The sequence below is a fragment of the Heterocephalus glaber genome, unplaced genomic scaffold, assembly GCF_053883595.1.
Source record: "Heterocephalus glaber isolate CG9 unplaced genomic scaffold, H.glaber_assembly_v1.0 deba00001600, whole genome shotgun sequence".
Lineage (NCBI taxonomy): Eukaryota > Metazoa > Chordata > Mammalia > Rodentia > Bathyergidae > Heterocephalus > Heterocephalus glaber.
Window position 1 is genome coordinate 5,104,890 of NW_028258372.1, and position 12,424 is coordinate 5,117,313.

Genomic DNA, 12,424 nt, shown 5'->3' on the forward strand with positions numbered 1-12,424 from the left:
GGTCAATCAGGTGCCATCAAGAGATTTGAAAAAAGTAACACAATATGAAGGTCAAAGACCAAAATAATAAGAAATGACTTCACATGAAACGGGGACCCATTGTGAGACATATTTGAGCTAAAATATCATTGATCCTCTCTGTTCGCTACAACCACCTATTGTAACTGGAGGGCTGCAGTGATATTTTGGGTCTCCTGCAAGCAGTGAGTTTATCTTTTCTCTCAGTGCACAATTACCTTAACAAGGGCCCCCAGGACCATTTGGAAAAGAAAGTAACAGTACAAACTTTTGCCAGTTACTAGTGTTTTTCCTGGAGGGGACTCACAATTTGTTTCCAAATCTTGGATCTTTGGATCTGAGATGAGTTTATAGACTGTATACAGTTGGATCATGGGGTTTTTTTTTTTAACCCTTTCTGCCAATCTCCACTTTATGATGGATGAATTTGTTCCATTTACACTTAAAATAACTGCTAGAAGGAATTCCTGCCATTTTACCATTTATGTCTACGTGTCTTATACCTTTCTTCTCATTTCCTCCTTTATTGCCTTCTTTTGTGTTGAGGTGATATTTTGTGGTGTTGTCTTAATTTTTTGGGGGGGGGTATAAATTCTTTAGATAGTTTCTTAGTGGTTACTATGGGAATTACAAATTATTGTCCTAAATTTGTAACAATAGTTTTTTTTGTTGTTTTTTTGGTTTTGGTACCAGGGATCAAACTCAGGCCAGAATCACTAAGCTAAATCCCCAGCCCTGTAACAACAGTTTTAATACCAACTTAATTTTAATAATATACAACTATCATATACAGCTCAGTCTCTGCCCTTATATTGTCACTGCCAAAAACTACATTTTATACAAATGCCCAATAACAAATTTTTAATTGTTTTTTGCATCTGTTTGGAACTTAAAACATACAGGAAATTACAAACCCAAATACTTTACATTATACTAGTTCTTAATAGTTACCTTTTATGGAAATATTTATTTCTTCATCCTATCTATGGGGGAATGAAGGGATCTTTTCATGTTTTGGGCCACTCACATTTATTTTTCTGTGGACTGTGTGATATATATTGATTTATGATCATTTTTCTATTAGTTATCATTTTCTTATTTATTGCACTCTACATATAAAGAAAAAATACTCAAATTTTTAAAAAGTTTTTTCTCGGGCTAAAATTTATTTTTCTGTGCATTTGTTCCTTTTCATGACAATGTCACATAGCTTTATAATACTTTAACATCTGAGGCTACCTTTTCAAAACTGTCTTAAGAGATTCTCATATTCTCATGCAATTGGTATTGACCCATTAATGTCAAACATCTCCAGTAAACAGGCTCTCTCTGTACTGAAATACCTTGTTTATGGTCAGACAGTTCCCTTCTAATGAGTTTTAAAATTTCAACAATTTTTCTGTGTGCTCATTATGCCTCCTTAAACATGGTATGTATTGCATTTTGAGCTACAGTACTCTTCTTCCATATAAAATGTTTTGGTTGTTTGACTCAGTATTTCTTGAATCTGCTGCCAACCACATCAGCTCCATGCTTGTTTTGTTCAGTTGCTCTAACTCTCCAAATTCCTCCCAGCCTCTAGGACTTTGCACATTATATCAGGTCCTTCTGACTAAACATCCAGTGACACCTTCCCTGACCCTTTCCACATTTAAATTAGCTTTTCATTCACTGTACTGTGTACTTTTCAACTGCAGCATACATCATTCATAAATATGTGTCTAACATGCTGTTCCCACTGCAATGAATTTCAGCAAGACTGCTTATCACCACTGCATAGGCAACCCCTAGCAGAATCTGGCACATATATATGTACCTTGCTCCATCAAAATTTGTCATCTTAATAGTTATCACTATCTCAACCAATCAACAAATAGTTCACTTTTTAAAACAATTTTAATAATAGTTCATATAGCCAAGATAAGAATGTAGACTTTAAAATCTCATTCAATCTACTAGAATAAATAAATACATTATTATTTTTACATACGTCATTATAGATCTACAGTGGGTTTATAGGATTATCTGTACTGTTCTTTATATATTAAGTCCGTGAGTGTGCTCCTATTTTAGAATTTTATAAAAAATACAGATAGTGAAGATAAAAAATACTTAGATCCTTCCAGAGAATCTATTTTTATCTCTCTCTACATTACCCCCACATACTGCAGGGCAAAGTTCCTTCCTACATACTAGTAGTATTATTACCAGAAAAAAAGCAATACACAAAGCATACTAGAAATATTTGGTTCTTTTTAATCAGCTATTGATGGTATAATAAAATAAATTTAAGTGGCACCTAAACATATAATAGTTCAATGAATAATCTACAACATAATATGTTAAGCCTAACTGTCAAAATAACACCTTTTTTTGCTCAAGAAAGGAGAAAAGAAGGCATGATCAAAATTATGGCCAGCAATGTAAGTTCACTGGACACTTACAAGTGATTTTGTAGGTATACTGGCAGGCAGGCACAGTACGGAAAAATCCATTAGACTTAGAAATAATGGCATAATACAAATTTTAAAAAGGAATGATATACATTGCAATTCATGTCTGAAACTAAAGAAAAATATCCACCAAATATCACAATAGATCTTTTAATGACTAATTTTTTTAAACATTAAGGTTATTTAGGGGACCATCTTTTCTTTTTGAACATTTAATTAAATGTTTAATGTATTAAATAATTTATAGACAGACTAAGTTCTGTGTTCTGTAAAATCAAAGGACCCATGAGTATATCCCCTCCCCCCACCAAAGCTCAATTTTTCAGTTGTCTTAGCAGAAAATAAACAATTCCCAATTTAAACAGAATTTATAGCATTACATAAGTTTACAGAACCCCTATATTTTCATCACTTTTTCTAACAGCAAAGATTACAATGAAAATTGAATGATCAGAATGTAAAAATATTTGTGCAAAACTGCATTAAGTTTTCTTACCATCTAATAGAGGTAAAACCTAAGACACACAATGATAATAATGAAGAAAAACTGCATCAAAAATAACTACTTGAGGTTTCAAACAACAGAGATGAAGCTATCACTAAACACTGAAAGAAAACATGGCACCATGAGTAGCAGGAGCAAGAACTAACTGGGTGGTGATGCCCGCTGAGGAGCTGCCTCCGCACCAGCCATCCAGCTCACACCTGGAACACCTGCAGGGCTTGCACACAACTCACTGTCTTTATTTCTGAACTTGCAGGTCATAAAGAAATATTTAAGAAAGTCTTTTCCCTCCCTCCCATGGAGTGTTTCTTGTCTTACTGGTAATCCTTAAAAGAGCTGAATCATGGATTCTCTGGATTTACCTACACCAATCCATTTAACTGGAAAAAAGAGAGAAGAATGGCATCAGTTCACTGATAAGGATCAGCCTTTAGAGTTAACAGGTAGCCTCCCCATTTAACCTTTCCCTGCTGTGCCCTTTTGTGCTGTTTGATTTTAACCTTGTGTCCTTAGGAATTACCTACTGCACAAGGCTAGGGGAATTTCTAATCATCTACACAACATGGGTTTAGATTATTTGCAGAATCACTGGCTTCCATAAGTACTTGTTAGAATAACCCTTTATGGATTTCACAGAGGTCATTGTCAGATTCAGGGCTACCTGTATGTCAGAAACTGTTGACTAAGAACAGTAAACAAATATATTTACTAAAACCGACATCAGCCTGGGGCTGCTAGCAATTTGGAAAACAAGTTATATCTAAAGTGAACCATAAATACACAATGAACAGCAATACAAAAATCAATGAATTTATATAGAAGGTACCTCCTACCTACTTTACATTTTCTAGGAAATCTAATTTCCCTTAATTCAAATAAAAATAAGTCTTATCCATTCTTTATTCTTGTTTTATACATTTTCTAATGAGATTTCCACCTTTCTACATTTATTACTTCCTAATGTCTATTCAAGAAACTCCTCTAACTCTCAAAGGTGGTTTAATCCAACTTAAAAAAAATCCCTATGAATCATTTTTGGTATAAAATAAAAAATCTGTTATTAGGAGAGAAAAAGGAGTAAGAATGAATGTCACAGGGTAAAAACAGATGAACAAGAGAATTAAAGACGATCAGGAAGGGGAAGAGGTAAGCTACTGACTTTTAAACAAAGACACAGATTTCATTTACTCTAAGAAAAAATAATTTTATATCTCCGCAGGCATTTTACACAGATCATGAGCACTCTGCAAAGCAATAATGATATTTTAAAACTTCTATTTCAAGGGCAGACCAGTAAGCTAAAAACACAAGAAGATACCTGTTTGTAAAGCTTTATGTTTACCTGGAATTTGAAGTTCATCTTCAATGAATCGAACATAATTTTGTGCATTAACAGGCAGCTCTTTAAACGTCCTTGCATTTGATATGTCTGTGTTCCATCCTGCGAGTGTCTTATATTGAACTTCAACTTTATTTAAGACTTCTTGGTTTGCTAAAAGTTAGAGAGTGTATTTGTTCATGGTACATATTGCCTATTGTCAAAACAACTTCTGGGCATAGCACAGGTTCACAAACACTTAGCAAAACCCTGGAACCAGATGTTTCAGAATTCTGAATTTTTGAGGTTTAGAAAGGTAAAACAGTACATATCTGGACTACTACTCTATAATCAAACATTTCTTTTTTGTATTTTTTGAGACAGGGTCTTGCTGTGCAGTCCAGGCTGACCTCGAACCCAAGGTTATCCTCCTGCCCCACCATGCCTAGCAATGACCAAACATTCCTGAAACAGCACGATTATTCACTGTAAATGGGTAACGATCATGTAGCTCTAGCAGCAGTTCAGGTCAGGCTTTACTTTCAAATGAGGTTTGGTGCCAAACTTAGAGGTTTCCATTTTTAGAGCATTTTGACTTTTTATGTATTAATTATAGATCCGTGTAATGACAGCAACCTCACAGAAAGAAGGCCTGGAAATCTGGTATCTTCTGACAAATCTGTGGCTTTAACTGAATTTTTCACTACTCTACCTAACCATTCTCCCTGTAGCCCCTACTGAAAATGAGACTTGCACTGTAAGTGAGAAGACAGTAACGGTGGATGCCACGGGGCGCTGTGTGATGCCCCTCTGCAAGGCCAAGCGCCTGGTGCACAATCCCCAGGACTCCCCCTCCAATGAAGGCAGCTACTGCCCTGCATCCACTGGCTCATCCACTGGCTCGGCCATATGGGAACGCAGGGGCCCCGGTCACTGTCCTCCATTTGGGACAACTCAAGGACCATTCTACTTCCAGAGTTCCCCAAGAGACCAGTTCAGGACTTCAAGGTGGACCCCTCCTCCGCCTGTCTTTTTATATTTTAATTATAAGGTGACAACTGTTCAAACTATAAGAACCAGAGGCCAGGAAGAAAAACATAGCCATCACCCAAATGGAGGACTTTAGTGTTTCCTCCAAGCCTGCATTGCTATTTCCTGTAACTTCACTAATATAAAATCAGACTGTTTGTTCCCTGTACTTCTCTAGGGTTCACTGAGTCATGAGACAGACAAGGCTCACAGTGTATCAGATTAGACTGGTGAGAATTTCAAAGGTTAAAAATGTCTACTGTGGAGAATGCTTGGCATATACATAGGAGTCCATAAACAGTGGTCTAAGGGTACTTTTAGTGCCATCCCACATGCCACTGCCTGCCACAAACCCTCTGCCACATCAGCTGCCACATCCACACACAGCCCACTCTCCTGACCATCCCCTACACTCAATCAAAAATATCTGCCAAAATGTCTCCAAAATACAAGACTCCTTTTAAAAGCAAGCACAATGTCATCACTTTCCTCAAATCAGCATATAACCAACAAAAATTATGAGGTGAGCTAGGCATGTTGGTGGAAACCTGTAATCAGAAGGTCAAGAGCTTCATGGGCAATTTAGCAAGACCTTGCCATACTGAAGAGTCTTGTTTAATTCACTCAGCCAATCTTTGTCTTTTACATGGATAATTAAGACCATTTACATTCAAAGTTATTAGTGAAAAGTACAGATTTGTGCCTGTCATTTTTCTTCTAGGCATTTTTGTTCCTATTTCTCATTTGTGTTTTTACCTTTCTAGTGGCATTTACATTTGCACTTGCTATCAGGATGGTGGTTTTCTGCTTCTGGGTGTAGGGCTCCTTTAAGCTCCTTTCCCTTTTCTTCTTCCTTTATATACTGGAGATGGGACCACCAGGGCCTCCCATGTGCTAGGCAGGTGCTACATCCCCAGCCCTTTCTTTTTAAATTTTATTTTAAGACAAGGTCTCACTAAATTGCCCAGGCTGGCCATGAACTTGTGATCTTCCTGCTTCAGCCTCCTCAATGGCTGGGATTACAGGTGTGCACCATCATGTCCATTCTTAAGTATCTTTCCTAAGGCTGGTCTAATGGTCATGAATTCCTTATTTTTGCTTATCTTAGGAGGTCTTTATTATTCCATCAATTCTGAAAGGTAGCCTGGTTGGATACAATAATCTTGCTTGGCAGTCATTTTCTTTCAGGTTTCGAAATGTATCACTCCATGCCCTCGGGGCCTATAGGGCTCCTGTGGAGGTATGTGCTACTGGTCCAGTGGGGTTGCTCTTAAACGTGACTTTGTGCTTTTCTCTTCCAGAGTTTAAAATCCTTTCTTTGTCCTGTACTTTCTACATTTTGACTATAATGTGTCATGGTCACCATCTTTTCTGGTCAGGTCTACTGGCCTCCTGTACCACAATGTTCATGTATTTCATGAGATGAGGGACATTTTCTATGTCCTTAAACTACTGATAATGTGGATGTTTGATCTTTTGGTGGTGTCTCAAACATCTTGTATGCTCTCTCCATTTTTATTTTTTCCCCTTCTATCTGAATATATTTTGAAAGACCCATCTTCAAATTGATATTCTTATTTCCACCTGATCTAGCCTATTATGGTACTTCAACTAAACTTTTTATCTGATTTATTAGGTTCATTTCCAAGATTTGATTGGCTTTTTTCAAAATCTTCTGAACTTCTCATTCACATCTTAAATTGTCTTCCTAATGTACTTTACTATCTGTATTTTCTTGGATCTCATCAAGCTTTAAAAAAAAATCCTTCTGAGGGATTTCACCCACTTAAAATATCTTTGGAATCTGTTCTAGAGTTATGATCTTTGGAAATGTCATGTTTTTTCATATTTCTTGTGTTCCTATGTTGAGATGTGAATCCGGCTCTGAGCAGTGAGTTTAGGGAGAGTACATCCTGTGCATTTCTTCTACAATGAGAGTGGTGGCCCCTATCAGGTCCTAGGGATCTCCTCAGGCAATGCTGATATTAGCTCCGTGACTTCAAGGGATCTCTGGTACTGGCTGCACAAGCACCCACCCTCTGATGAGCCACTGGTACAGGTCCACATGCTTCAGGGGGAAGGGCTAAGGTAGGAATCACAGCACCTGCTGTGACGCTCACACCCAGTAACCAGTAGTGCTCGATCAGACAAAGTGAGGAGGCGAATGATGCCAGGGACTTGCACAGGGTGCTGGAAGCCAAAGTGTTACTCCTGTGGGCATGCTCACTCAGGAGTGAGACCCCAGAGCCAGAGCTCAGACCCCTAGAGATGTGCATGCCTGCGGATAGGGCAGTGGAGATTTTACTTCCCGACTCCTCTAGTTGTGATGCCTGCCTGGGATTGAGCAGGAGTTGGCTACAGCTCGAGATGGGAGACTCAGCCACAGCCCACACCAGGCAGTTTCTCTCCAGACCTTTGTAGGCTGTAGTGCCAGCCCAAACCATGGGGCACTGCTCAAGACTGCCCAGCACTCCTCTGCGGGCGGCCTTGTTAGCAATGGAAGCCTGTGTGCCACACTGGAAGAGAGGTGGTGGGAACCACACAGGCAACCACCCCCAGTTCCTACACCCATGCAAGGTCACATACAACTGGCCATGCCTCCAGTCTCAGAGGGCAGGTGCCTCAATCCCCCGGTTACAGCAGACAGCACCCTCCACTCCCCTGTGAGGCAGGAGATTAGAACATGGCAAAGTAGCTGGGCAATTGGGCATGACTCGTCGATGGCAGAGACTTGTTAACCACGGGTGCAGAGCAGCTCCCAAGCCCTGATACCAATCAGGGAATGATAGCCATCTTCAATTCTGCTGGCACAAGACCTTCATGAGATTGAGATAAGCCCTGCACCTGATACCAATCTTCTGGTGGGTTTTGGAGGGGACAGCTTAGATCTGATGTCAGAGAGAGATATAAAAGAGGGTGTTCATTTAGTTCGTGGCTGCTGCCAAGAGCCTTTTCACTGGCCCGCTGTGCACTCTGCAGGGTGTACTTCTTTTCCTACTCTAATGGGCCTACACCCACTCTGCAAAGCGCCTCTTTTAAGAGCACTTTTTCTTCCTGGGCACCTCTTTTTCTTCTATCCTAAATGAATGTTAAACTTTCACATTCATCAACTGTTCCATCCAAGTCTTTGAATGGGATAGTAAGAGCCTGGAAAGGATCACTGGTCACTACAACACCCAGGCACACCTCCGTGTTGCAAACACCCATTCCCCCGGGCAGATTTTGTGCTGGCCACTCCACTAAGCCCACTCTGGGCTGTGCGGCAGCCACCCACTAAGCCTGCCAGTGGAATGTCTCTGGGGCCCCAGTGCTGGGGTTCACAGGGGGCTCTGCCTCCTATACAGAGGGGGGCCAGCACGTCCTTCTGAAGAAGACTCCTGGCTTCAGCACCCTGGGAGATAAAATGAATTCCTTTTCCAAAACCAGATTTCAGGCCTCTTATCTACTTAAACTATAAGTCTTCAGAGGCCGAGAAACTTTCCAAAGCTAAGACCGCCGATATCTCCACTCACATGGTACAACTCCTTCACCTTTATCTCTGCAGAGAGAAGACTGCAGAAGTAATGGGATTTTGTTTTTAATTTTAAAAGAATTTTTATTAAACATATTTGCAGTACATAATGATTATACTCACTGTGGGAAATTGGTGCATGTCACATCTCAATTCTTTTCCCACCCCCCCTTCATCTCCATCCCCTGCCCTGACATTTTATTCCTGTTGCTATGCAGCTATCCCAGGTTTCTGGATTTTACAAAGTTTCCATCTTTCTACGGTTGAATTCTAGCATTCTCTGCAGTCACTCATCTCAATATGCAGCTATACACCTGTGGGTTTGCTTCTTCCTCATGGAGGAGCAGGTGAGTGCTGGGTGACTACGTAGCTACTTGTTCACCTCCCAAATGTAACTCAGCTGAGAACGTTTTATGCAGTGACATCACAGTTCAACTTTTCCCTCTGCCTCATCCTCTTCTCCTCACAGATGTTGCTCAGATTATACATAAACCAGGGTCCAAATCTCTATAGCAGAATCTGTTTCCTAGGGAACTCAATCTAAGACAGTGGGAACTTAAATGAAGACAGCTAGGTCAGGAGTGAGAAGGCAGCTCTACAAAGGAGAGTGGGAATTGGATCACAGATCACTGGTGGTAGGTAGAGTATGGACAACCTCCAATATGCTGGAGTAGTACTAAAACTTTCATGGGAGATGACCTGGTGCCACTATCTGAGGCACTGGAAAATGAGCACAGTGGATGGAGGTGGCTCTTGAAGAATGTCATTCACGAATTGGAGAAAGACAATGAAAAGCTGAGGGTCTCTGCTCAGTTTCAATCAAAATATGAAAGATCAAGGGCCTCTGTGGCGTCATCTAGACAGAATCTCATCTATAGCAAAAAACAGAAGGATCAGGCTCCAGCCTCAGTGCACATACAGCAAGTTCTAGAGAGTCTTGGATTCTCAAATCCAGCAAATCTGCTACGAGAAGAGTGGAACCCTGAGACTATGGATGGGACATTTGGGTTGGTATAGTTGAAATTCTGGGGCCTGCAGAATGTCCCACTACTTGCTTAGGTTAAGGCTTGCCCTTGTTTGAAGATGATGCAGAAGCCTCTGCCTTGCAAGGCAGCAGGTGCCTACCTCAGATCTCCCTTTCCCTTCCTTCCTCCTTCCTGTCCTTTCCTTCCTTCCTCATCAGCACACAGTATCTAGGTCAAGCCCCAACATAACCTAGATCAGTGGTGGTGAACCTATAGCACACCTGTTGTTTCTCTTCAAGACAAAAGATGTTAATGTATGAGTTGTTTTTTCTAAACTAAAACCCCAGTATTAAGGTTTAATTGTACTTTGTGGTAAGTGGGTTTTGAGTTAGAATTTGGGCACTTGTCTCTAAAAGGTTCACTATCATTGACCTAGATGTGGTTGTCAGCTTTCCATTGCTGGGACAAAATACCTGCCACCTGCAATTTAAGATCAAGAGAGGTTTACTTGGCTTATGGCTTCAGAAGTTTCAGTCCATGGTTGGCTGGCTCCAAGGCAGAAGCATCATGGCTGAAGGATATGCTGCAAGGAAGCCATTCACCTAATTGTGGCCAGAAGCAGACAGCAGATCAAGAACCTGAGAGGAAGGGGCCAGGGACCAGATACAGTCTCCGAGGTCATGCCATACGCCCCACTTCCTCCAACTATGCCTTATATTCTAATAGCCCATTCGGCTACGAAACCACTAATGAGGAACTCATTGATAAGGCTAATGCCCTGACAATCTCATCACTTCTCCAAGAGTCTCTGGATCCAGTCAAGCTAACAATCAAGATTAACTAGCACAAGGACCAAGGAAGCACTTGGGAGGAAAGGGGCTATGTTCCAAGAGATCTGTAGGACAGAGCCAGCATTTGCCAACAGGCACCACGGCAGTATGTAAAGAACTGGACTCAGGTTGAAGGTGCTGGATCAAGGGGAACAGAAGTCATGGAACATCAAGTTGAACAGAGAATATGTGGTCTCAGATACTCTCCCATGATGCTGACACAAAGATGACACAAACATTCCAGGAGGGCCAGGGATTTAGCTCAGTGGTGCCGTGCCTGCCTCAAAAAGACAAGTTCGGTCCCTAGTGCCTAGAGAAAAAAACATTCTAGGGATGCTCTGAGAAGCTTGAAAGTGATGAACCAGACTGGGCAGACATGTCAGAATTGCTGAGGTACTTGGCACAAAAAGGAATCAAGAGACTCATCGGGCCTTCCTTTTCAGCTATGATAAAAACCATGGCTCCAGACTAAGTCTCAATATATGACAACTTCTTCCAGACAATGGGACAACAGGCAGAATAAATGCTATCATTCTTGAAAGAAAGAAAACTCACAAGCAAATACTGAAAACAGTTAATTCTTTAACTTTGGACAATTTCCTGATCACAGTTCAGGATACTGGAGTCAGCAGAAAATGACAGTTCCACTGATCTGGAGGGTAGATACCTTTCAGGAAACAATAAGCAACTAGAATCAGCAAGATTAGGCATCAGAGAGAGGAAGCTATAGAGACAGCAGTTCTTACCAGACAACCATGAAAGAATTCATGGCTTAGCCAAATCAGTAGAAATTATCTAGTCTGAAGAACAAAGAGAAACAGGGAAGGAAAACGGACAGCAACAGAGATGGCAGGATTTCCACAGAATAAAAGCCAGGTGGCACCACTTCTTCAGAGACAAGGTGGGCTTGACTATCATTATGAGCAGCAGTCAGGGTGACAACTGAGAGGACCTGGCCATCAGAGACATAAAGAATTGGCCGGAAGACAGGTAGTCAACAGGGTAGTAGTCTACGAATGAAACTTTAGTTTTAAAATGAAGTCAAAGAGTTTTTCAAGGGGCTGAAAACAGTGCCCCAAGAAAAAATAATGACCACTCAACTAATTTCTGAACCTGAGTCTGTTTTCATATCTGTATCTCAGGGTCGGTAAGGCTAAATTCCCAGGAGACCAGCCTGCAACACAACACCATGTGCATATTCCCCACCATACACTGAGGAAAGGAGAACACCCAGTCATTCTGAGGACTGCTAGACACAAAGCTCAAGGTGATATTGATACCATGGCACCCACAGGAGGGCCAGCTTAGAAATGGAATTTTGGTCCAACGCCAACTCACTATGAGCTCCTTGGGTCCAAAGATTCACCCATTGTTCTTTTCTCCATCACACAATATAAAATTGGAACAAGTATACTTGTTAGGTGTCAGAACTTTCATATCGGTCTCTTGGCTTATTATAGTGGAAAAAGGGAACCTTTTGAAAAATGCATTTCACGAGCTAAACAACCTAGACCGGCAGATCTGCTAGGTGAGTGTAAGGGGGATCTAGAATCAGTTAATAAAGGAGTGAGAGAATCAGTACCAACTGGGGGGCCCAGATCCACATCCTCAGGGGTCTGAGTCTGCTTATCACGTGCTTTGCCCAGGCTTGGCTAATTTGTACCTCCATTTAGTAAGGCTAGGAAATACCAGGAGAAGCCCAAGTACCATCCAGGTGCCAAACGTCCTTCCCTACACACACTGTGTAGCAACAGCCTTATGTGCTTTTAATGATCAATCACCCTTTCTAGTGACT

At 40.9% G+C, this 12,424-nt stretch overlaps 1 protein-coding gene across 2 annotated transcripts in view; it reads right to left on the minus strand.

The window, feature by feature from the left end:
- Positions 1 to 2,251: 2,251 nt before the first annotated feature.
- Adss2 (adenylosuccinate synthase 2) overlaps positions 2,252 to 12,424 on the minus strand; it is a 149,703-nt gene continuing 139,530 nt past the window's right edge. For both annotated transcript variants that reach the window (XM_087194063.1, XM_004853501.4), the window contains 2 exons: positions 4,319 to 4,468; positions 2,252 to 3,356 (listed from right to left, as the gene is read on the minus strand). In XM_087194063.1, coding sequence (XP_087050189.1) covers positions 3,304 to 3,356; positions 4,319 to 4,468 — 203 coding nt within the window. In that variant the 3' untranslated portion in view covers positions 2,252 to 3,303. The remainder of the gene's footprint in view (positions 3,357 to 4,318; positions 4,469 to 12,424) is intronic.